This window comes from Thunnus thynnus, chromosome 2 (assembly GCF_963924715.1).
Source record: "Thunnus thynnus chromosome 2, fThuThy2.1, whole genome shotgun sequence".
Taxonomy (NCBI): domain Eukaryota; kingdom Metazoa; phylum Chordata; class Actinopteri; order Scombriformes; family Scombridae; genus Thunnus; species Thunnus thynnus.
This window is the reverse complement of record NC_089518.1, coordinates 29,824,411-29,849,096: the sequence shown is the minus strand read 5'-3', so window position 1 is coordinate 29,849,096 and position 24,686 is coordinate 29,824,411. Positions and strand designations below refer to the sequence as shown.

Below are 24,686 nucleotides of genomic sequence, written 5' to 3'. Positions count from 1 at the left end.
CCAAATCTGTTCCACTAGATCCCACTAAATCTTACACACTGGTCCTTTAAAACAAATTTAAACCTTACTGGTTGAATATTTAACAAGCTGAATTTTATTCAAAACAACATTTAATCCTTAGGGAAAAAACAGAATTGTTGTGAATCCTGTACAAAGGAGGGATGTTACAGGACAACTGTTAAACAACTCATTATTTACAGTACACTTTCTTGTGTAATTTATAAGAGAATTTAATTTAAAATGTTGCCTAGAAGGATCAGTAGTAGTATTTTTTTTTCATGTTGCCACATTGGAAAATCAAGCTAACAGTGTAAAAATAGTATCTGACCTGTGCAAGAGCAACACTGTGCTCTTGAGTTTTAAAAATATTTAAGTCAATTTCTATAACAACCCTTGAACCACACAAAAATATAAGTGCATTTAGGTGCCTCTTTCTTTTCCTAGCTGCCTTCCAGAGAAAGAATTCATTCAGGTGTAGACATTGTAGATATTCCCACATTATTTTTTACATGAAGGCTGGAGGCAGTAGTGTCCAATCTTTGTGGTTTTGTTTTTCATGTTTTACTTGGTTAATGGTCTGGTAACTAAATATTTGAGAAAAGTTAGATATCTGATGTGCAGTGCATTTTCTTTTGTTTCTTTTGTGCAACATTTACTATTTGTACAAAACTGTACAATACTTAAGTTGTTACTGTCTGCAGTAAAGCAGGATGAACGAAAATGTAGTTCACAAAAAGTGGGAACTTCTACAATGTCTGGCACTGCAGTCATCACATTACAGTCATAACACATATGCGCAAGCATATAAAAACACACACACACACACACACACACACACACACACACACACACACACACTTTAACAGATATGCACGTTAAACACATGCACACAAACACATACAGTAGACACACACAGACAGGTCTGAGCAAAAAATGTTCAGGCTATTCCTGTCTATTGTGGAGCACTTTCATTAGGAAACTTTGCTCCAAAAAAAAAACATTAAAAAAACATTAACGACTTCCTCGGACAACACCAATAAGGGAACCCAAGAGGTTCCATCAAGAACCCTTTGCCATAATTCACAATTTCACAAACCTATACTACCACATGGAGGTTCTTTAAGGCATTCCTTAAGGCTATTTTCACATACTGAGGAAATCTATAGTGACTATTTGGATCTTCTGGAGTCTGGAAAAAAACAGCATTTAGTTTAATGCTGTAGTTTTACCATGGCGGGAGAAAGTCACAAGTAAGTCTCAAGAAGTCTCAAATATTGTACGTCAGTCCCAAGTCAGGACAGTCAGTTTTAGGGTAACTAATAATATGCATTGAAATGACAGAGCATCCAAAGCATAGTAATTCTTGTTTGAGTAAATTCTTTTTTTTGTATGTTTTGCTATCTTTGTGTTTGGGGAGGGTAAATCAGAGATTACTGGTGTTAAATTGAATTGCAAGGCTTTTTTGATTTCGAGTATGAAGTTATCAAATTTGTGATTTCATTTGTGATTGTTGTGACTTTGTGATTTTCACTGGAGTCATGAGACCTGAGTCCACACCTCTGGTATTGTCTGCCTTTAGCGACATAGCTCTAAACTTTTTTACCCTGGAGCTATAAATCAATATGTACAACTCTGTGGTTGCGTTTGTTCAGCCAGGCCTGCAGCAGAGGAAGGTTGGTGTCCATCCAGCGGATGTTATCCTCGATGGTCTCGTAGGTCTGCTGGATACATCTCATCTCTGAGCCTGTTTCTTCAGTCAGAGAGCTGAAGAAGCTTTTTATCTGAGCACATGCAGAAAACGAAACTTTAATACACATCCATGTTTGACATGAGATCCAACAATGTACATTCATCTTGTGAACAAGATTTAAACTAGAGCACCAAAGTGGTGTTTACAGTATCTGCTATAGTTAAAAATAATTGAAATGTTGATATAAGACACAAAAATACAGAAAATAGTTTTGCTCCCATAAACCACTGAGACCAATAAATATTCTCTACAATTTTGCAGTACTCAACCTTAATGTACCAAAATGCACAAACTTCTGCTTTTCATACAGTGGATACTACTCATATTTCCAGTTTGAATCATGCCATTACAATTATTTTGCTAAGTTTGTTTTTGGGCATTTGCCTTCTAATTGGATATAAGACAGTACAGCAAAATAGGACAGGAGAGACAAAGAGAGGACATGGGACAAAGGTCCAACAGTGAATTTAAACCCATTTACATATAAAGGGCCAAACCTACTGCAGCATCAGGACACACTGCAGTAAAGAGTGGCCCACTGTGGACATGCAGCCTTACTTACCTCATCCAGCTTCTCCCTGGTAGAGTACTGATTGGTCACCCCAGTCACCAAGTATGCTATGGAGTGGGAGCCCAGGTCAAACCTGTGGCATCAAAGCAAACACAGTTAAATATAATTCACCACACCTTTATTAACACTGTCTTGTACATTCTACAAAGGAAAAGACAATCATTTTAAGGTTTTTCTGGTTTGGGCCATTCACAAAAGCCAAAATGTTTTGTTAATTTCAAGAAATCTTTGCATTACAATTTGTAATTTCTAGGTATGCATAATATTGGATTTTTTGCGATATCCGATATGCCGATATTTCCAACTTACTGTGGCCAATTGCCGATGCCGATATATGCACATACTTTTTTCCAGATGGCTGAGGAGACTATTATGCATTTAAGCATAGATTGTACTAAGTATGATCAGGAAACACAAAATATGAAGGAAGAATTTAGGAAGCTTTAAAACTTTAATGAACCTGCCAAATTGGTGGAGCAGTAGAGTTCACTTTGAGTTTATTAGACAGACAGGATTAATGTGTAGGATTTAATCTCAGGTCCACACTCCGGAGCAGAAGGTGGCTGTGATGCACCTAATATTTTAATAAATTTTGCTTCCTTTCCCCCCCCATGTAATATAAAAGGCTGCTCGTCTGGGATCTAAATCTGGGACGCCCCCGTCGTGAGAATCATATCCCTCCATTTTTAGAGTCCCATTGTAGAGTAGGCAGCAATTTTTGTATACAAGTCAAGAGCCTGTAAAGTAGGAGTTGTCATATCGCAGGATTTGATGGGACAGTTGTTTCAAATGCAACACAAATTTATGATTTTGGCTGACAGACGTGTATTTCTACATACAAGTCATGCATGGTGTGTCTTAAAAATGAGAGAGAAATGTCAGGTATGATGAGTTGACTGACTTCTTGATCATGGTATGCCAGTTGGCCCGCAGGAAGTCCCATCCTAGTTTGTAGCCATGGGGGTTCTTGCTGACAGAGACGACGACATCCGGGAGGTCCTGAGTCTTCATCACCTCACCAAGAAGACTCTGCTCCATCATCCTGTAGAGAGATGGACACATGTAAAGGGAGGACAAGGGAAAAAGACCAATCACTCTTCTTGAACTGGGATTTACTTTACATAATATACACACCATTTGAGTTTGTGCTGCATTGGGCTGACTGTCATCGCAATCTTCAAGCGGCTCTTGACAGACATTTGGAGCGAAGAGCGGTACTTCTCAAACAGGAAGTCCCACCCCTCTGGTGTTCGAGCCCCAATAACAAACACAGCCATGGTGATGTCAACAGGGAGGCTGAAAAACAGGGAAGGATTTTGAAATCCCTGCATACTTCAGGTGCTTAAAAAAGTGTTCATCATAACCATCATTTAACCATCATTCTAAAAATCTAGTTGTGTAGAAAAACACTGAAATGCAGACTGATGACCAACTGGACCAAGACCCCTGACCTCATGGTGCCATCAGAGTCCTTCCACTTGTTAAAGAGCTGGGTGGCTTTGGTCACACACGGAGTGTAGTTCCTGACGCAGGCGAACAGCAGCAGGTAGCTCCTCAGCACTCGCTCTGACACTGAACCAGAGTCGGACCACTTCTGCTGGTCAATCAACCCCCGGAACAGATCCACAATGTAATCCTGTGAAACACAAGCAGGCGATTTATAAATCAGCACTGAGCTCTCTCACCAAAACTGCACGCTTTTGCACACTGCACACCTATCTTTCTGATCAGCTTGAACATATACTGATGTATTTGAGAAGTTGACATTTGGAGTAAAGAAGGAGAAAAAGAAGTGAAATCCTACTACTACTGTTTGTTTATGTAGCCTCCAGAGCCAGCTGAATTCTGCTGAGGAGCAGCTTTCGGGCGCTAACCAATCAAAACAGAGGGGCTCATCTGGAGGAGGGCCTTAAAGAGGCAGGAGCTAAAATGGCCTGTTTCAGACAGAGGCTGAGCTGAGGGGCCAGTATAAGATAAAGTTTTTTTCAACTGTAAATAATGCAAAGATATTCCAGTAGAGCTCCAGGATAAAAGTATAGACCTGGAAACGTGCACGATATGTCCCCTTAAAAACAGGCTTATATGTAAGATTTTAATGCATTTTATAGACACAAATGGAATATTGTCTGTTTTGTGAATATGAATGTTATATATGCCTTCACTAACCTTCATCTGGTTCTCCAGAGCCGACATGTCTCTCTTCTCCATCAGTTTGTAGAGAGGTACAAGCTCTCCAAAGCCCTGAGTAACAGGCATGATTTCAGTCTCTCTGGACAGGTACAGGGACAACTCCAGAGCCGTGTCCAGCCTCACCTTCCCGATACTGCAACATACATGACAGGCTTCAAATCAACATTATGCTGCAGCTTTGTCCATTTTAGCAAGATGTTTTGTTTCATCAACAAGCCAAGAAGTCCTAACCCTAACCCTTAACCATAATAAAACATATTAAATGATTTCGCTTTTATTATTGATTAAACTGTGGCTGACAAAAACTTAAAACAAGGAAGACTACAGACAAGCTTCCTCGCTACCACAAAGTAGGTATTTGCAAAATGTTCTTAGAATGATTCAATTTTCTTTGAGCTGGAGAGATTGCATCACTAAAACTAATCACTGTATGACAGAGAATAAACAGAGGAAAAAAAAACTGCAAATGTTTCCAGACCTGACCAGCTGGAAGACATTTTGGATGAGGCTGGCACGGTCATTGCTGCTGAGGGCTGTGTGGTTGTTTTTCAGCAGTTTGATGATAGAGTTCCACCCCTCGCCTTCATAGTGGACCATGTAGTAGCCACTCATGTCCACATTGAACTTCACCCAGTCCACTTCCTCTGGTAGGTACAGGACGTCTGCAGGGAGGAGAAGTAAAGAAAACTTTGGACTGAAAAGGACTTCAATATGCGAGCAAAGGGTAAAAATATATTAATCTAGAAATCAACCTCATCACATTGAGCAACACACTCACCTGTCTTTGTCTTAAGCAGGAAGCGGTGGATGGTACTGGAAGCACTGGTCATGTAGGTTAGTGGGATCTGCCACAGGAATCTATCAACACATAATGATTATTAACATGACATTCAACAAAATAACAAAACATGAAATTATAAAAATATCTAAGATCCCAAAAATGTTTAAACTCATGCTGTGACCATATATGCAGCTACTGAAGGTGTCACACTTAACACTGCATGCTTGAACGACATTTTTACATCGTTCCTGAGAACAAGTGTTTAGGTAAAAGATGTAACATATGTGGTGACTTGGAAATCAGTTAACTGATTTTTGCATTAAAGCTATAATTTGTGGGATTTAAAAATCCCTTCCTTTGGCGCCATCAGCTGGCGGTATCAAGAATGACAGCAATGGATGCAGCTAATTTGAATAATTTGAAATTATATGAAAGATGTTGTTATCAGATAAATAAAAATGTAAAAATCTACACACAGAAAATTGAAAATATACTCTAAAAGCAAGAAGTAAACTGCTATACTGCTGGAAAAAGGATTCTTCTGCCATAACAAATCTGCCGTAACAATCTCAATCTGACATTTTACCCTTCAGTGAGCGAGGGGTCGTCTGTCTTCAGGTAACGCTCCTGACTGAGCCTAACCTCACGACCTCTGACATCCACAGTGACCAGCGGAAATCCCTCCTGCAGTGTCCAGGTGTCCATGATGGCCCGGACATCCAGCTCATCACCAGAGAACCATTTCTGCACAAATACATACACACAGAGTACACATTAAGATACATTACTCAGTTTTAGACAGATTACATCTGTCACTGTTATAAATATTACAGTATATCTATGATATGATTTGTAGGTTGAATCTATTTGAAAACTTACAGAGGCTCCAGAATGACGGTTGCGTTTGGAGCAGAATTCTTTGTGTTTCATTCCGCCTTCATCCAGATCATCTGAGTTGCAAATCTGGTGGGGAAATGCACAAAAGTTTAACAGATATTCATAACAGTACCGATAGTGATGTTTGCAGAAACACAACACACAAACACACCACACTGCAAATTATGTATTTACAATGGACAGGGAAATCACTTATGTCAAATGTGTCTCCCAATTATTGTATGGTAAGTGGAAAAAACAGGTAACAAGACTAGTTTTAAATTTTATTATAGGTAACTAAGAAAGGCCATATTAACCACAGAGGCAGAGATAACTGGCAATGTAAGACGAGGCATCACCCCATCAATGAGCACTTTTTGAAAACTGGTCAATTTGGCCATCCAATCATGCAGAGGGATCCTGGCCAAAAGCATTAGTTACATGTCATTTAAGCTTTTTGGTTTTCAAACCCCAAATTTTCTGCACAATTTTCTGATTTCTGAGAGGCCACCTCACTGATGAAAACTGATTGGTCATCAAATTTAATTATCACAACAGTCAACAAAATAAGCATTGTGTATGCACTGGGTTTTTACAATGAATGACTTAATTTAAGTTCTAATATAAATGTGATACAAAGCAATAACTGAAAAGGAGAAACTTTTGTGACGTATTCCTCATCCACTTACTCTCTCACACACACACACACACACATCACTCACATTAGTCAGGCTCTCCCACAGGTGGCTGTTGACAGTGTTTTGGTAGCTGTAGCGCTTGAGGTATCGGATAATGCCGATCTCGAAGGCCTCAGGTGTCAGGAAATCTCGTAGCATATTCAGAACACATGCCCCCTAAAAAAACAAAACAAACAAAACAAAACAGGCATGCTGAAAATGAACAATCAAAAAAACTGTCTGTTGTTTGATTAAGAGCTTCTATGAGTCCCTTTACTGGAATTATAATGTTTTTTCTTGAGTTTCGCTTTGGGAATAATAATTTATGGAATTTATAAAAAGGCAGACCTTGTCGTACGACACATCGTCAAACATCTCCTGGATCTGTGTGGGGTTTTCCACAGGAGTGGAGATTGGGTGGGAGGAGCTGAGGCCATCTACCTCCATGGCCTCAAAACACTTTCCCAAAAAGAAGTCATCCTGGGAGAAAGAGAGAGGACAAAGAAAATGTAATAGTGTATAGGTTTTGAGTAAGATATCAGTTAGTTCCCTGTACTCAGCTCTTACCACGTGCAGCTCAGGGTAGGTGATGTCAAGAGAAATAAACTCCATGAACTTGGCAAAACCCTCGTTGAGCCACAAGTCATTCCACCACTCCATCGTCACCAAGTTCCCAAACCACTAGACAGAAAGGAAAACATATACTGCTTCATGTGCAAAGACAGGATGTAATACATAAATTAACAGAAGAGTAAAGTAATTCTTCCTTACAATTTACTAATTTGAGCAACTTATTGCGACACCATATTGCAATTTTTATCCTATATTTTCCTGCTATTGCCGAAGGACAAAACTAATGCGGGCAGCTACCTGGTGGGCGAGCTCATGGGCGATAACCTTGGTGATACCCAGTTTGTCTGAAGCTGAGGACTTGTCAGGGTCGAACAGAAGACCCGACTCTCTGTAGGTGGTCAGCCCCCAGTTCTCCATCGCACCTGACTGGAAGTCGGGGATAGCAGCCAGATCTGCAGGGAACAACAGCAAAACTGTAAATACCACTAAATATGTTACGTTCACCTGCTAGTCAAACTACGAAACATGCATTTATACAAATTCCTTTCATCATGCAGAATATATTTGTTTACTTTACTGGTTGTTGTAAAAACTGCAGGTTCCCTTTGAGTTGAATCCCCCTCTCTATGGTCCTTTTTTAAAAATAAGTTCACTTTCCTACAGCTTGTCTGTTCACATTTAAATTTACATTTCCAGGATTTCCATGTAGTCAAAGCGATCTCACCAAGGAGTAACTCTTGATAAGAACCGATCCTGGATGTCTGTATAAAGCTTAGATATGAAATGCATTCATTTGTAATGCAAATCACACAGTTTCCACTTACAACTGAGAGACCACGAGCACTTTTACATGCTGTTTTAAATGGTTAACAGGGGTAGAGGTGTAGCCATGCATGCTGAGTCGATCCTGTGTCATTTCTGCAGCCAATGAATAACGTAAATAATAGCGTGGATAGAGTAATAATAGCGTGACACATCCTGTAAAATAAAAGTTGCCAAAATTGAATTTTACTAAATAAATACTGCAGCTACTGTACTATAATATCTTAATAACATATGTGCTTTTACTAACCCTGTTTGGGTAGTGGGTAGGGAATATCAAAGTAGTCATCGTAGAAGTCCAACAGCTTGACGGCAGCATCCAGAGCGTAGGCTGTCTGGTCGATCTTCTCAGGTACAGCATAGACTGAAATCTGGTAAAGATCACACTCTTCAGTATTAATGTTGCACAAATGGCTACATTTATTATTGTATCAGCTGTTATACAATCATTTCAAATGTATACCATACCGAAGGTGTCTCTCCAAAATACTGTGCATTAAACAAATATTTCTAACTAAGTAGATTCTGACTGAGAGAACAAAACGATTGCATGGCCAGAGTCTGTTGTCTTCTTTACCTTGACACCGTGCTGGGTGGTCTTGCTCACAGACAGGAAGTCAGACACAATATAGGCCACCAAGTACGTGCTCATCTTTACAGTTGTGTCAAAGTGATCCTCAAGTAAATTACCCGGCAACTCCACCGTTTTCACCTGAGAAACAAAGAAGGGTAGTGATGGAAATGGAGGAGTGGAACAAAAGAGAAAAGAAAGAAAAGGTTAACAGGTCAAGTGCAGGTGGAAAATCAGAAATATTATGTTGATCATAGCTCTTAATATTCATTAAGATTACAATTAAAATATTGTAGAGATGCCACACAGCCGATAAAGCAATCATACACTTATTCTGCAACTAACATGCATGAGGATGTATTACATGTTGTAGAATGATTAAACTAGTAACTTCAAAAAAACATAACGTCTCTATGTAGTAGAGCTGAAACTTTGACAGCTAACTATTTGTAATAATTCCTCTTGGAGATCAGTGTACGTAAACAAAGTTATTGCAACATATGTAATATGTACCTTGGGCATGTTGGATATGGCTATGTGGCGTGGCTCTCGTATAATCCGGATGGTGTAGTTGGCCTTGAAGGCGGGCTCGTCAAAACAGGGGAATGCTCCTCGGGCAAAGGTCGCTTCAAACTGCGTGGACGCCAGAAACCTAGTAACATATTAAAAGTGAGATTATTTATCAATTTATCATTGCAAAATACTTTGGTGTGATTACCATAAAAATGAGACATTTGGCAAGATTATTGATAGCTTCAGTCTCAAAGTAATGGTATTGATGGTGGTTCTGAAAGTTAAAACTACATTTCCCATGAATCCTGGTGCTTCCTGATGCATAAAGAAGGTTGCCAATTATCCTCCCTTCCACTCCTTGGTAGTTTTGCGTGCTTATGTTTTTTCTGTCACTCAAATAAATGCTTTCCTAAAGGTTTTCTTTTGTTTCGTCTGTCATCTTATAACCAATTAAAATCACTCAGATAAGGTGTTGATTTACAGAATTTATACTTATGTCTCAATATTAATGTAGTGATGATGAAATGATGAAAAAAACATGATGAAAATAAGTCATTCATGGTCTTACCGGACTTCTCCACTGCTGGTGCGGTAGCTGCTCTTGTAGAAACCATGATAGCTGTCAGACAAGTTGGCAGCAAACTCCAGCTGAATTTCGTACTTCCTACCCTTGGTCAACACCTTGTCTGACAGCAAGGCGAGCTGGTGGAAACGAGGATACTCCAAAACCTGGAGAGGTCTCACACCTTCAGGTGCCAGGAGCAGCACATTGGATATCTGAATCTGCTTGGCATGGAGAACAACGGTGCTGGTGTCTTCCCGCACATCCAGCTGGATACGGGCGACGCCGGTAAAGTCGAGGGTGGTGAGGTTGGGATGAATGGTCAGGTCATAGTGGAGGGGGAAGACGGTTTTGGGAAGCCTCATGCGGTCCCAGGGGAACGGCTGACCATTGGTGGCTACAGGGGTCTCCTTAGCTTGGCTTTTATCTGGCAGCTGCGCTCCTGATGAGGGAGAAAAGGAAACAAGCAGCAGCAGGAGAGGAGCTGCTAACATGGTGGCAACGTAAGCAGGAAATCCTCTCACCTGTTGGAGTGAAATAATACAGGAATAAATACACATGCAGGGTTACATTCAGAAATACTAGTAGCTGTGTCACACACTTTCTAATTAGTTTTAATTGAAGTAATAATAGTAACTACCTGAAGTATTGGAAGTACTGATAATTCTAAAGACAGGACCTTACTTTATTATCCAATGAAAGTTGTAAACGTGCAACATTATCATTTTTTCCAAAATTCAGTGATAGCTGCATAGTTAATTAAACTACTGCTACACAAACACACGGTATTTGCATTTGATCCAGACGATGACAAAGCACACTCGGAAGTGCAATACTTTCATCTTCACACATTTCCACTCATTCATGTTTACATATCCTGTAGATACAAAATGTGTTTTTCACAAAAACTGACGTGTTTGGCTATATTACACATAAGTTCCCATTCTTAACATCAGTCCATTATGAAGTATATCTCGTAATAGTCCTACTTACCGTGTCGTCTTGTGCACGCAGCGTCAGCAAGTGAAAGTGAAACAGATGGAGGAGGAATTGCATGCTGGGAGAATTAAATGTTTGTTGAGGTCATATCAGTGACTGTATATAAAAGTCAGTGGGTCATATGCGTCACCAGTACCTACAACTATACGGCTGTGTACATTAAGTTTTAATTTCAGGACGTCTTCTCATGTCTGCTGCTAATATAAACAGTCCAGGAAGCATGAGTTGTAAAGACGCCCTTTTTAAAAAAAAAAAAATAAAACAGTTAACGGCCATCAAATTTTTCAAACTCATAATGGTTACAGGTACAGAAGTAAGAGTGTAGTAGTAATAGTAATAGTGTAGGAAATACTGTAGAAGGAAACTGTGGCTGTATGTAGGCAACATGCACGAACAACAGGAAGTTCCGTGTTGTGATCTGCAATAATATATTTCACCACTAGAGTGTACCACAGCTTTGATTATCGGTGCCCTCTGTATTTTCACCAGTATACTATAATTTCCTGTCTGATGGTAATCCAGGTTCCAACTGTCCCTCAGCTTTAAATAAATTTAACAGAAATGAACCAATTATAGCTCTAATAGTTGTAAATGGTGTAGCAGGGGACACAAGTCCCTGAGAACTGGAGGTCAGCGAGCACAGGTGTGAGGGCCACTGCCAGTTTGAAAAAAGTTAGAAAAGGAGGAAAGGTAGTGTTTTAAATTACCTGGCTCAAAGTAAGTAGAATCTACTTTAATCATGTTAACTTTTTGCTAGTTTTAATTGTGCTGGTTTTTGTGTGTTTTTGCAGGTAGCACTTTGATAGCATTTATTTTAAGTTTAAGTTTTAGTTTTTAATCATTGTTTTTAGAGTAGGTTAACTTTTTTTTCTCCTTCTAGTAGGTGGTTGGCCTCCAGTCACAGAAGTAGTCGGTGCCCTGGGAGTTCACTCGCCTTTGATAGTTTGGAGTATGTGGGGGCACATTATTATTATTATTATTATTATTATTATTATTATTATTGTCTAGTCTTCTACTACTTGATGAGGGTCACTCTTGCATCGAGAGCCTCCTCGTCAGAAATCCCTCTCCAAATCATACTCTCACCTCAGAGGCTTGTGAGGATTTACACTTTCACACACAATAAACAGGCCCCCTAATGATACAATCTACCTAAAACTCAAATATCTACAATATATATAAAAAATTGACCTAGAGTGAGTCTGAACATACAAAAGAAAATCATTTATTCCCCCCATAAACCCATGCACACAAACATGCACAAACCCAAAGGGGTAAAGTTCATCCCATCTGTAAACATTAATGAGTAAACTTTACGAGTGCTTTACTGGGTGCCTCCTTCCTTCCGGGGGATACCGGTGTTAGAGTCAACATTTGGGACAACCTTTTCTAACCTGGATTCATAAGCAACATTCAATCTGACTTTTAGGCACAAGAATCAGGCACAAAAAGGAGGTGAACAGTTTTATTCATCCCAGGGAGGAGAATGATAAAGCAGGCGGTGATTGGAGTTCTGTGTAGTCTTGCTATACTCACCTTTGGCATCCTAATTGGTCACTATGGGATCACCGAGATCAACAGCCCGGCACCGTCCTGGGTGAGTGATGTGATGAAGGATGTGGACGAGAGCCTCATTGAGAAGTTCCTCTCTGAGGTGGACAACATCAAGATTCAAGAGAACCTCAGGTGAGTTGATGGATGATCAGATAAGGATTCTGTCGATTACTCAGTCATTATATTTATTTTGTTTATTTGTTCAAATGATTAAAAAAAGGTGAAAGGGTAGAAAGGAAATACAGTCTGTGTGAGAGAGAAAAAGAAGTGGTTCATAAAAACCTATTAAAACATTCAAGCAAATTTGGTATTCTTCTGGGTTCTGTAAAACATTGAAATTTATCAGTCAAAGTAATATGTGATGGCCTTTAACACATTCTTACAACTACAGGCTCATCTGCACTTTTATGGAGTCCAAATGGAGTCATTTAGCCTAATAATAAGTTCTTCCCCTGATACTATAACTAGAGATTTCTGGGAAAATGTTCACAGGTCATGGAATACAAACCCCTTGTGGTTTCTCATGGAGTCATGGTTTGTCATAAATTCCTTACAGCCCTTTTAGCTTTTAGCTTTTTATCCTCAACAGGGAGTTGACGAAAGTGCCCCATATGGCCACTACAGCTGGAGATGAGCAGACAGTGCAGTTTATGCTGAAGAGATGGCAGGACCCTGAAACTGGTCTGGACCAGGCCTGGAGAGAAGAGTATATGGTCTACCTGTCTTTTCCTGACCCCAAGAACCCTAACAAGGTCACTGTAGGTGAGTCGACAGGTTGCTGAATGTGGGGGTGGTCACACCATTCTCCTCCAGTTGGTAATTACTATAATTCTGAATATGACAATCGTTTAATTTAACTACAATTCAAGAAAGCTCAGGGTTCAAGGGTGATTAGCAAGTGACAGGTCATTCATAATGTTTTCCAAAAACTGTCTTCCAGAAACATTACATTATAAAATGGAGTGAGTCAATAGACAGAACTCCATGTGTTGTTTTGTATGACCAAAGCTCAATAAAACTGGATTTAAATGATCTGTAACATCTGTAGGTTTGTTCCAGAAAGGCCAAAAGTCCCCCATTTCCCAAGCTACTAAAAAATGATCAAAACCAAAACTTTAGATGGAAGCAATATTTTGTTTTGAAGTGGCATCAGTAATACACTAGAGAACTGGAACCAGTCTCAAATCCCACACAGCTATTCTGATAAACAACTTAATTTTTGTTCTGCCTAACACTGAAAAAGCTTTCACTCCTGTGACCCAGTTTCACTCACTTAGTAGCAGATTAATCACCATAGGTTGTTTATTTCAGTGAGTCCATCCGATACTGTCCTGCACACTGCCAGAGAAAAAGAAAAACCTTATACTGCAGACCAAGAAGATCCTGCAGTGGTTCAACCATATGCTGCATACTCCCCTGCTGGGCACCCAAAGGTAAAAAAACAACATCCCTGTATATCTGAAATTAACCAGGCTGTGCACCAAGTGGAGCTGAGACGTGGCCTCCTGTGAAAGACGGAGGAGGAAAAACGCTTTAAAATCATGAAAATATTCCACCTCATGCACAATTTTACTTAAAAAATGCATAGGATATCTACAGACTCCATGAAATAGTGTTATATTGATACTGATACACTAAACTCATTCAGAATATATTGAGTTAAATTAGATTAAACATTAAAGTGCTTTTTAAATGAGAATAATTTGACAATCTTTGTCTAGGAACCCAAGTGTATAGTGCTAAGCCAAAGTCATCTGGACATAAAAAAATCAATTCAGTACACCATGCAGAAGCCAAATAATATAGAATATAGTCTTATAAGAACCGTCAGTTGGATGTTGGTAATATATATATATATATGATAAATCAATTGATAGATTGTCTGTGTTTGTGTGACTTCATGTGTTTAAATTAAGTATGAATAATGTCAGTGCAGTAACTGTAAAACTACAAATATCACATGATTTTCACGTCTCACCAGCATGACATCACAAGCCTGTCATAACCTTTGAGGCCCCTTTCATAACTTCTTTTGTCCTCTGATGGTCAGCAGATAAGGGAAATCTATCTGTTATTTATTGTAGGCTTGCAGGAATATTTTATTACCCATTAATGACAGGACAGTGTACACCTGACTCTAAAGATTATTTGATTGTAATGCTGATCTAAGAATTTAAGATAATTGATGTATTCCTCTTGCACCAGGACCAGGATGTTCCTGCTTTAAAGAAAATAATGCTTTAAACATTAGTAGTGGTGTACCAAAAGTAGATATAAAGCTGGGAGAAGGTTTTGTTTATATTGTATATGTCTATACAAAGATGAAATGCAATTGTGAGTCACAGAAATAATCATAGAGGGGATCAATCAATCATGCCGAAAGAAAAAATCCAATAAAAATCAACATGAGAAACAGTCCTCACTAAACTGGACACAGTAAGTTGACAAAATACAGACTTTAAACAGAAGCAAATGTGAAAAAACAGACAAAAAGCATAAGAGAACAAAAACTTGGGTATTGCACATACCTATATTTCTTATCTGGAATGGAGCCCTCAAGGCCAAAACTTTTCACGTGTTGTATTAAGCACAGATAACATGACAAGTTATGATGTAGACCAAGTTAATAAACCAGCAAAAACCCATCTGTTAAGACACATAAGTCTTACTGTAATATTACTGTCTGTGATCATCTCTTGCAGGGAAGGAAAAGGCAATGACAAGGATTTTAATGAAAGAGGAGGCTGTGATGAGGAATTACAGTTTTTTGTCATGTCTGAAATCATAGAAAAGCACAATAGTCTAGTAAAAGGATTTTCAGGGTGTAATGAGATGATTTTGAGAGTATTTTTATCTTCTTTCACAGGCTCAGATTCATAAAGGATTTTAGTTTGTGGTGTAAATAGATCAGTGATCAATGAGTTGTTACCATCAGCTGTGTTGCCACTATCGGCCAAGTGTTGATTTTTCCAATGTTTCATAGGGGAAACTGGTATACGCCAACCAGGGGAAACCAAGTGACTACCAGCACCTGAACCGGACAGTGGACCTCAGAGGAACCATCGCAATCACTAGATATGGTGGAGCTGGAAGAGCTGATAAAGTGAGTGTCACGTTGCTTTAATTAGTGGGTGACTTTTAGACTGTTATCATGCACTGAGTGTTTTGGAAAGTATCATGAACAGAGTCAACCCCTTTTACTGAGACTATAAAGTTTCTGGAGAACATATGTGTTACAAGGTCATTAATTTACAGTCTAATGAATCTGAATCTAAACCAAACTTGTCTTGCTGGGCCAGATTTTTCTTTTCAGTACTGTCACTGTGAGTTCTGTTTCATTGTACTGTGATATTGAAACGGAAAACAATGGTAAGAGTTTAACTCATCAGATATTTGTGCAAATGTGCTAAAAGTCTGCAAAATATGCAGAAAATCAACAAAGTGTGTTCATCATCTCAGCTACAACTACAAGATTCAAACTGATTTTCTGTATGTGAAGCAACACATGACTCCCAGCAAACAAGTATATGAAATAGACATAGAAGAACTTAGATGACATTGACAGTCATCACTGAAAAAACTGTGCTCAAAACAAATTTGCAGAAATGGTAAGCACTTTAAACTGTCATGTCAATGTATATACTGTCTGTAAATATTGTTGCGTAAATTTGCATATATTGTCTGTTGCGCCAGTCCTGTGTTAAGCTGTTATCTGTTCTATGTCTGACACAGTGTTATGAGCTTCCCTATATGCTGTACCGAAAGCAAATTCCACCGACCTCGGTCATGTGGTCATTAAACGATTGATTGATTGATTGAAAAGATAGGAGCATTTCACTGTGTTTAATAGCCATCAGTAAGACTGTCGTTCTTACTGGTCTGCTACCATGAGGTTATTGTTGAAAAGATGAAACAACAACTATATGTAAAGCACATCGATGGTTGATTGAATCAAACATTGAATTGATAAAATTCAAATGTGTGTGTCTCATCCAGGCCATCAATGCAGCCCCCTATGGTGTCATTGGTGTGCTTGTCTACACAGACCCTTTGGACATCAATGACGGTTTCATGTCGGACGTCGATGAGACATATCCTCACTCCTGGTACATGCCGCCTTCCGGTGTAGAGAGAGGTTCCTTTAAGAATCTCTACGGAGACCCACTCACACCCTACCTGGCTGCCAAAGGTAATCAAAGAAAACACCTGTACAGAAACAGTAGTGACTGAAGAACTGTTTCTCTTTTATTGTATGTTTATTCAACTACTGCTGCACTTTGGCTCCAATACTATATGACGTGGGATTTTTACAAGAAACAAAAACATTGTCATAAAGATAATAAAATCAGACCAAATGACTTTAATCTCTCACCAGCAGATGAGTTTATAACTCATTGTCATGAAATATTTTGCAGAGGAAACCTACAGAATTCCAGTCAAGAACATTACAGGGATCCCTCCCATTCCAATTCAACCAATCGGATTTGAGGATGCCTACATATTAATATGGTTTGTGATAAGACAAATATGCTTGTGGAATTGATATGGTCCAACAATATTTGGTTATTAACACATTTTTACTTGTGTCCATCTGTTATTTCAGTGAACTGGGTGGGATGAAAGCTCCAGCTGAATGGCAGGGAGCATTCAACTGCACCTACAACTTTGGTGGTCCAGGGTTTAAAAATACATCAGCCTTCAAAAACAGGTAGTCAACTGCTTGACAATTTAGGCATTAGCTGCATTGAAATATGAACTATGTGTTTTTTTTACTGAGCAATGCACCTGTTTCTTTAACCATAATCATCATGATCAGGAAACTTTGGGTGAAACTTAAATAACAAAGCATAAGTCTTTCCTAAACTGCAAATATGCTCCAGATGGAGAAAAAACATAACACATCAATGCACCAATTTGTTACTTCCAGTCCCATACATTACTAAGAAGTAAGATGAAGAAAGAAAAAATGTATGTCCAGGTCACCATGTAACAGCTCTTCATTGAAAACATGATATTTTACACAATTTTACTGTGTCTTTATTCAATATTTCTTTAAAAATGATCAAATAAACTTAATAAATCTTTATATATTATATCTATTGGTAAGGCTGTGATCCCTCCTTGTTCTTCTCATTTTTAACCTCATTTTGGCGTCATAGCTTTGTTCAAGATCTGTGAATCACCGCCCACTTTTCCATTTCTTTCAGTGATTAAAATAGATCATGTATAAATACTGATGTCAAAACAAACTCAGTCTTAGTATCAGGCTATTATGGTTGGACTTAAATGCGACTAAAATTTGCCAGCTACATGCCTAAAAAAAGCAAATGTAAGTACACATGCAAACAAACTTACAATAGAACCATTTAGCGATGAATTTACCACATTTCAATTGTCAACTCCAAGAATAGAGAGTAAAATATATGTTTTCAAATACATTCTATTGGAGATGAAGCAAAAGTGGTGCAGTGGGATATCTGTCTGTTTCTTGTTGTTGTTTCTTCCTACTTCTGAGTTTGAACCTCTGTTCTAGTGATGTGAAACTAGACATCTACAACTATGAAGAGGTGAAGAACTCCTCCAATGTGATGGGAGTTATCAGGGGGAGTGTCGAGCCAGGTAGGACTAGTAACCATGTCTAAATCAGCCATCAGAAGTCATCTGTTTTCAGCTTGTGATCACTCTAGGGCTACTATGTGTTGATGTGCTGTGTTTGATTATGTCCACAGACAGGTATGTGATCTATGGGAACCACAGGGACAGTTGGGTTCATGGTGCCATTGACCCAAGCAGCGGGACGTCAGTCATGTTGGAAATGACAAGGGTGCTGGGCCAGATGGTCAAGCAGGGTGAGGAAATGTCATGGCTGACTGACTGACTGACTGACTGATGGATGAAAAGTTCATCTCTTTCCCTCCTTGTGGCAGGAAAATGGAGGCCACGGAGATCTATTATCTTTGGAAGCTGGGGAGCAGAGGAGTTCGGCCTTATTGGGTCTGCTGAATACACAGAGGTGATTTTTTCAATCCACAAGTGATGCACAACAGCAAGCAAAATGTAAATGTAATTGGAAATTGTGTGTTGTCTTGTCTTCCCCTCAGCAATACTTCACCAAGTTAAGTGAACGCACTGTTGCTTACATCAATGTGGATATAGCTGTTTTTGGTAAGAAGTTCTACGTACACCACTAAAATCTAAGATTTAATGCCAAAAGCACAAAAACACATAGAAACATATGGTCTCAGTCTTTAAATTCAGCTTGACGTGCAGCTATTAGCTGAAAAAATTATCACAAACTTCCTAAACTGCAGCTTTGGTAAATACATTTGGACATTTCCAGTACTGATGAATTTTCAGCCATCAGAGGTTTGGAGTAATGGTTTTGTAACTAACTTGTTGACAGAGATTATTTGTTCCGTGTTACAACATGTTAAATGCACAAAAAATCATTTCTACAATGGCTGCCAATTTAAGTTGTGTATACTGACCAGAAGTTTGGTTCTCCTTAGCCAACGCCACTCTCAGGGCTTCGGGGATGCCATCAGTACAGAACGTCGTCTTCACAGCTGCTAAACAGGTGAGGTCTAAAAGCTAACTCGCATGTCAGGTGAATTGTTTTCCTTCAGCACTTTAAATTGATTGAAACTGTTGTCCACATGCAAAGAACCCTCCTGTCCTGCTCCTGTGTCTGAAACTGTTGCATGAAAGTGTGTTTGTCTTGCAGGTCAAGGCACCTGGACTGGACTCAACGTCTGTGTATGACAACTGGATCCAATACACCAACAGAACTAGTCCAGCCTATGGACTCATCCCCAGGTAATGAACTTCAGTTACACCTTTCTGTGGCAGCAAATGATCCCACATGCTGCACTGCATCGTAGACATAAACATTCTCAAGAACTGTATTCCAACTTCTCCATCTCTCATTGAAGGATTATTTGCCTGATCTGTAGTTTTTTGAGAGCAGTTTCATGAAAATTATACTCAGAAAAGAGAATAATCAAAGTGCTCCAGAAGAGCTCCTTATCGGCCAACTTCTATACTGACTTCTATACTGGTGCATCTAAATATGTGCATCCATACTGTATGAAATTGTGACTGAAAAAGAGTATGTTTACTTATGCATATAAGTGTCCAAATAGACCTATAAATAAAGCAAAGCCTCTTACAACCAAACTTATGATAATAATAGTAATAATAACAATAATGCATTAATGCATGAGATATAAGATACACAATATTTGATGCTTTTCATTTGTAATATGTGGTCATGAAAAAAATGCCGCTTTTCCATTCTAAGTAAGCCATTCCATACAATATGTTCTTGTGTTTATTACCTGTGATTTGTATCATCTGTGTGTTGTTGTGTGTCTGTGTGTGTTTCAAGTCCATCATGCTCTTAATTAAATATGCATTATGTGTTGATTGTTTTCTTTCTCCCATTGACAGAATGGGGTACCTATCAGGAGCAGGGAGCGATTATGCCGCTTTTGTCCATTACCTGGGAATTACGTCCATGGACTTTTCATATACATATGACCGGGTATGAAAAATGTCCTGATGAACTCATTGTGTGACAATCTAGAAAAATCTGGAGAAACGATTCACCCTTAAAGTTTTCCTTTCCTGTATGGGGAAAAACATCATGCTAAACGGCAGGCTGAAATCTGGCACAATACATACACACCTCTGACTTAGGAGTTATGTCTGATGACAATGTGTGTGCCTTATGTAGCATGTAGGCAAAATATATGGTCAGTAGTCACCATTCTAATTTTAGAAGTTTTTTACTGGTAATAGTACTTTTTGATTTTGCCACTGAAATTTACAGGCCATGGAAGGCAGGAGCATCAAGCACTTCAATCCGTGGTGCATTACACTGGCCACAGTATTTTTCAAGATACATTCCCCTTCCCTGCCAACTGGATCTTAAACTGTCACCCAAGAAAAGTTTTTCATGTCAGTGTTCACATGTTCGAGGTGATGTAAGAACTATATAGCACTTATTTAGTCAATCATGTAATTCCTATCATTGGGGACATTTTTTTCCTATAGACTAAAACAAATGCTCGGATTTACCCTGCATACCATACGGCATACGACACCTTTGACTACGCCTCAAAGTTCATTGATCCTGGTGAGCAATGCTTCTTCTACCAAACCTCTTGTACAGTCATACCCAATCGAAGTCCCACTTCATGTATTTTTCCTGTCATGATACTGCAGATGATGCTTTCTTGAATGTTACCACTACAGACAAATTGGTATATTTGAACATAAAGCTTCATATTTCAGTCTTACTTCCTCTGCAGTTTTGTGTATTAACATTTCATTCTACCATCTCTTCCTCTCAGGGTTCGTCAGTCACCAGGCCATTGCCAGGACAGCAGGAAACGTCCTGATACGATTGGCTGACAGCCTGGTATTGCCATTAAACTGCAGTGACTATGCTGAGACTCTGGAGAGCTACTTCTTCATGGCCGTGATCCTATATGAAGATCAACTAAAAGCTAAGAACATCTCCATGGGTAAGCACAGAACAGTTGGAAATGTTTCAGTGATGCAGGGGAATATTGCAGTGCGTAACACGCACATTGAAATCTAATGTAAATGTAGGTAAATTGTGAATTTAATGTTTTTATGGTTTTGACTTGTTGCTTCCATCTCAAAGCAGCTGGAACAAGAGTAACTTAAGACTTACTGAATTCATATTTCTGACAAGGATCTGGATTACCCAAAATGCTTCTCGTAGCAGGAATATTATGAGTTGATAAAAACCTGTCTTCAGGCTGCACTTAAGAACAGAACTAACAACAGAAGCAGCAGCTGTTTCTTGTACTAGCAGTCACAGAGGATTAGAGAGGGTGATATGTTTGCTGAGAGGCTGCACAGCAGATCTATGTCTTGTTTCAGAACCACTAAAACATGCCGTGGCCAGCTTTCGCAGTGCAGCTACTCATTTGGATCAAGTCATTCGAAGTTCAGACCTGAGAAATGAAACGTAAGGGCACGCACATACTGTACCTGTATAAACATATTGCTGTCTCCCTCGCTGTCCACAAACAAAAATGTCACTCACACCTTTGTCTCTCTCTTCTCGTAGGCCACTGAAGGTCCGAAGGATAAACGACCAGCTCATGCTGCTGGACCGAGCTTTCTTGAACCCTCTGGCCTTTCCAGATAAATATGCATACAGGTAAGAAGATGATGTATCACTCTCATGACAAGATTGACCCACTTGGGCACCCTGGGGAAAAAAGGAGCAGTGGACCTTGCTGACTACTTACACTTATTTCTGATTGTAGTTTAAAATACCAATAGCACCAGATCTCATTCAAATAATTCCTCTCTACATGGCAGTAGCCATAGCCATTGACATAAGAGTTCATCGTGATAGCACATTTCTATTCATTGTTCAGCCGCTGATCATTGTTCGTCTCTCTACATTTCCTTGCGTGTCACCCAGGCATGTTATCTGGGCCTCAAGCAATGCCAGTGAGCCAACCTTCCCGGGTCTGGCTGATGCTTACGCCAACGCTGAGTCATCAGGACAGTCCAGTGACTGGGACAAAGTGCATTACCATCTGTCAGTCTTGAGCCAGGCCATCGGGGGCGCCGCCGATACACTGGTTGATGTCATATAGACAAAGAAGAGGAGGAAGGAGGAAGTAGGAAAGGAGAGATGGACTGCAATAAATTAGGGATTTTACAAAAAAGAGACAGGGCAGAGAGAGGGAAGCTAACAGAAGCATTGATTTCCTGTATGTTGATATTAGGTGATGGGATTTGGTAATCAATGAACAAAGCTCATCAACAAACAGCATGAATCTTTGTGATGTGTTCTGTCTTTGTAACAGGATTGAAAATATTTAAATATAAAAAATCTTTTTATTAAAGCATTTATGATGAAACACCACAAAAAATGTCTTTTAAGTTTTGTAAATTCTTCACCAATTGCGAGAATTTCCTGCAGATACTTTAGTCTTCCTTGTTTTACAAAGGTTTTACATACAGACAATGAAAATTGAGTAAAGCAGACACATTATGGCAGAATGGTACTATAATGGTAATTTACTAGGTTTATGAATCTACGAGTTATAGGTCAAAATCACCCTTCACTGAACATTTTGGGCATTATAATGACATACAAAGGATAAAGTTTAAATAAAGTTATTCAGCAGCATTTGTCAGCTGTAAAGGAGATCTGGCCATCAGCACTTTGATATGTAACTGTTCAAAGTAGCAAAAGATAACTAACAGAAGTCCAAAGAGGCCAAATATACTGTACCTAAACTGCAGGTGGATCCGTTTGTTTGTTTTTTAAATAAATATATCTGAAGGATCAGTCTGCAAAATTATGGCAGCATCTAGCAAACACAGACAAACTGCATCACATCAAAATTCAGCATGTAATCTATGGGCCTCAACTGAATCCTGTTGCAGACTCCTGTGGTCCCACCCAGCATTTCATTATAGAAAGAATTATATATACATAGAAAGATTTTATAGTGTTTCATACAGACTATATTGTCTACATTTTGAAGAAGTATGTTTGAGACTAGACAGGGCTGCACTAGAGTGTGTGCATATTCAAATTTATCAATATGGATGATAGCTTCCTGGACTTTCTTTTCAATATATTCTATATTCCTATTAAAATTGTCACATCTGAAAAAGTGACTTATAGTACCAATATCTAGAACAACTTATTTACATATATCATTTATCATAATGGAGAATAAAGGGGACTAATTACACTACCTTGAGGGGTTCCATTTTCGACTGAGCAACTGTGGCTCAGGAGGTAGACCAGGTCGTCTTCTAATCAGAAGATCAGTGGCTCGATTCCTGGCTCCTCCACTCAACACATCGAAGTGTCCTCAGGCAAGATACTGAACCCCAAATTGCTCCCGAAGGCTGTGCCATCGGGGTGAGTGTGTGTAAAAGATTAGATCCTCCTGGTGAGCAGGCACTTTGCATGGCAGCCCCTGCCATCAGCATATGTGTGTGTAAATGGGTAAATATGGCTTGTAGTGTAAAAGCACTTTGAGTGGTCGGAAGACTAGAAAGGCACTATATAAATGCAGTCCATTTACCAAGTATTTCTCGGAAAATTAATTCCCAACACAAACCAGAATAGATTTGTTGTTGGCACTTTATTTAAGACTTGTGTGGTTAATAGTAGCAGCAAAAATGTACATCTACCTTCATTTCACAGGGACGTTTGGTACTTTTTCTGTACATGTATATTTAACATACAACCGTAGATTTAACAGACTTCAAAGAGAATGATTTTACATAAAAATCATGGCAGTTGTCAGATATTCTTCTTAAGTACAAACAATTCTACAGAAGTAGTACTCATGCACTCAAAATGTTAGTAAAAGTTTAGATAACTATAAGCAAAATGTATGTAAAATATGAAACATGAATGCACTCCTTCCTCAGAATGACCCCTTTCAGCATCATTAGTCCAGATCATTAACATGTAAACACATTTATCATTTATCACAATCATTTTTATTTTGCAGCTAATTTGACTTTTTTATGTAGTGTTGGATAGTTTAAAATTCCCTTTCACTCAACAATATGTTTGACACCAGAAAGCTGATTTCACATTCATCTGCTTAAAGTGGAAAGTTTCTCTGTGCTCATTGAGTCAGGTTTTAAAGGGTCGACCTATGAACATGATTTGTGACATTAAAACTAGTTTGGAAGCTAATCCTGGTCAATCAGTCAACTAACACAAGAGCAATGTGGGAACTTGAAGCCTCCAGTGAACATATAATAATAATAATAATAATTGTGACTATAGCTGTCATAAATTTATTGGTATAAAAAGTACAATAAGTGCAATATTTGCTTCAGACATGTAGTTAAGTATGACAATACTACTTATATGTCAACGAATATTTCATTACAAACCTGATGCTCTCTTCAGTTTTTAGTGTCATCTTTTGTCTGTCAAATTGTATCTAAATCAGCCTGTTGTGTACTGATTGCACATAAGGACTATGAGCAACAAAACGCCAGTCGTTAGAAAGATTAACATTAATAACATTTGGCAAATGCTGTTATCCACATCACACCATCAGTCTAACAACCACTGTGCACAATATCAAACAAGTTATAGGAGTGCTGTTGCTCAAACATACAGTAATGTCAAGGGGGAAAAAACATGTTCTATTATATTGCACTGAGGTAGTGTGTTAAAAGAAAATTACAAATGTTCATTCAGAAACAAAGA

General features: G+C 38.8%; 2 protein-coding genes across 2 annotated transcripts; one reads left to right on the top strand and one right to left on the bottom strand.

Moving 5' to 3' along the window:
• Positions 1–71: 71 nt before the first annotated feature.
• erap1b (endoplasmic reticulum aminopeptidase 1b) lies at positions 72–11,078 on the bottom strand. Its single transcript, XM_067615412.1, has 19 exons — positions 10,880–11,078; positions 9,893–10,410; positions 9,325–9,463; positions 8,818–8,952; positions 8,491–8,611; positions 7,716–7,870; positions 7,413–7,526; positions 7,194–7,325; positions 6,891–7,022; positions 6,172–6,255; positions 5,879–6,036; positions 5,290–5,369; positions 4,990–5,173; positions 4,488–4,644; positions 3,773–3,957; positions 3,456–3,617; positions 3,223–3,363; positions 2,313–2,394; positions 72–1,781 (listed from the first exon to the last, which is right to left on the bottom strand). The coding sequence occupies exons 1-19, from the start codon at positions 10,940–10,942 to the stop codon at positions 1,611–1,613; spliced, it is 2,913 nt and encodes a 970-aa protein (XP_067471513.1). The 5' UTR covers positions 10,943–11,078; the 3' UTR covers positions 72–1,610.
• Positions 11,079–11,887: 809 nt separating this feature from the next.
• naaladl1 (N-acetylated alpha-linked acidic dipeptidase like 1) lies at positions 11,888–22,350 on the top strand. The gene is made up of 19 exons (XM_067615426.1): positions 11,888–12,571; positions 13,029–13,201; positions 13,751–13,872; positions 15,423–15,542; positions 16,436–16,628; positions 16,855–16,948; positions 17,043–17,147; positions 17,973–18,058; positions 18,169–18,288; positions 18,367–18,452; positions 18,541–18,604; positions 18,949–19,016; positions 19,164–19,255; positions 19,889–19,982; positions 20,495–20,576; positions 20,794–20,967; positions 21,353–21,440; positions 21,543–21,635; positions 21,906–22,350. The coding sequence occupies exons 1-19, from the start codon at positions 12,372–12,374 to the stop codon at positions 22,081–22,083; spliced, it is 2,232 nt and encodes a 743-aa protein (XP_067471527.1). The 5' UTR covers positions 11,888–12,371; the 3' UTR covers positions 22,084–22,350.
• The last annotated feature ends 2,336 nt before the right edge of the window (positions 22,351–24,686 follow it).

Coding starts and splice junctions, on each gene's coding strand:
- naaladl1 (XM_067615426.1), top strand. CDS start 12,372: ATGATAAAGCAGGCGGTGATTGGAGTTCTGTGTAGTCTTGCTATACTC. Junction 13,202..13,750: donor CCCTAACAAGGTCACTGTAG/GTGAGTCGACAG, acceptor TGTTTATTTCAG/TGAGTCCATCCGATACTGTC. Junction 19,256..19,888: donor GCCTATGGACTCATCCCCAG/GTAATGAACTTC, acceptor TCCCATTGACAG/AATGGGGTACCTATCAGGAG.
- erap1b (XM_067615412.1), bottom strand. CDS start 10,942: ATGCAATTCCTCCTCCATCTGTTTCACTTTCACTTGCTGACGCTGCGT. Junction 8,953..9,324: donor CCATATCCAACATGCCCAAG/GTACATATTACA, acceptor TTTGTTTCTCAG/GTGAAAACGGTGGAGTTGCC. Junction 8,612..8,817: donor CCACCCAGCACGGTGTCAAG/GTAAAGAAGACA, acceptor GATCTTTACCAG/ATTTCAGTCTATGCTGTACC.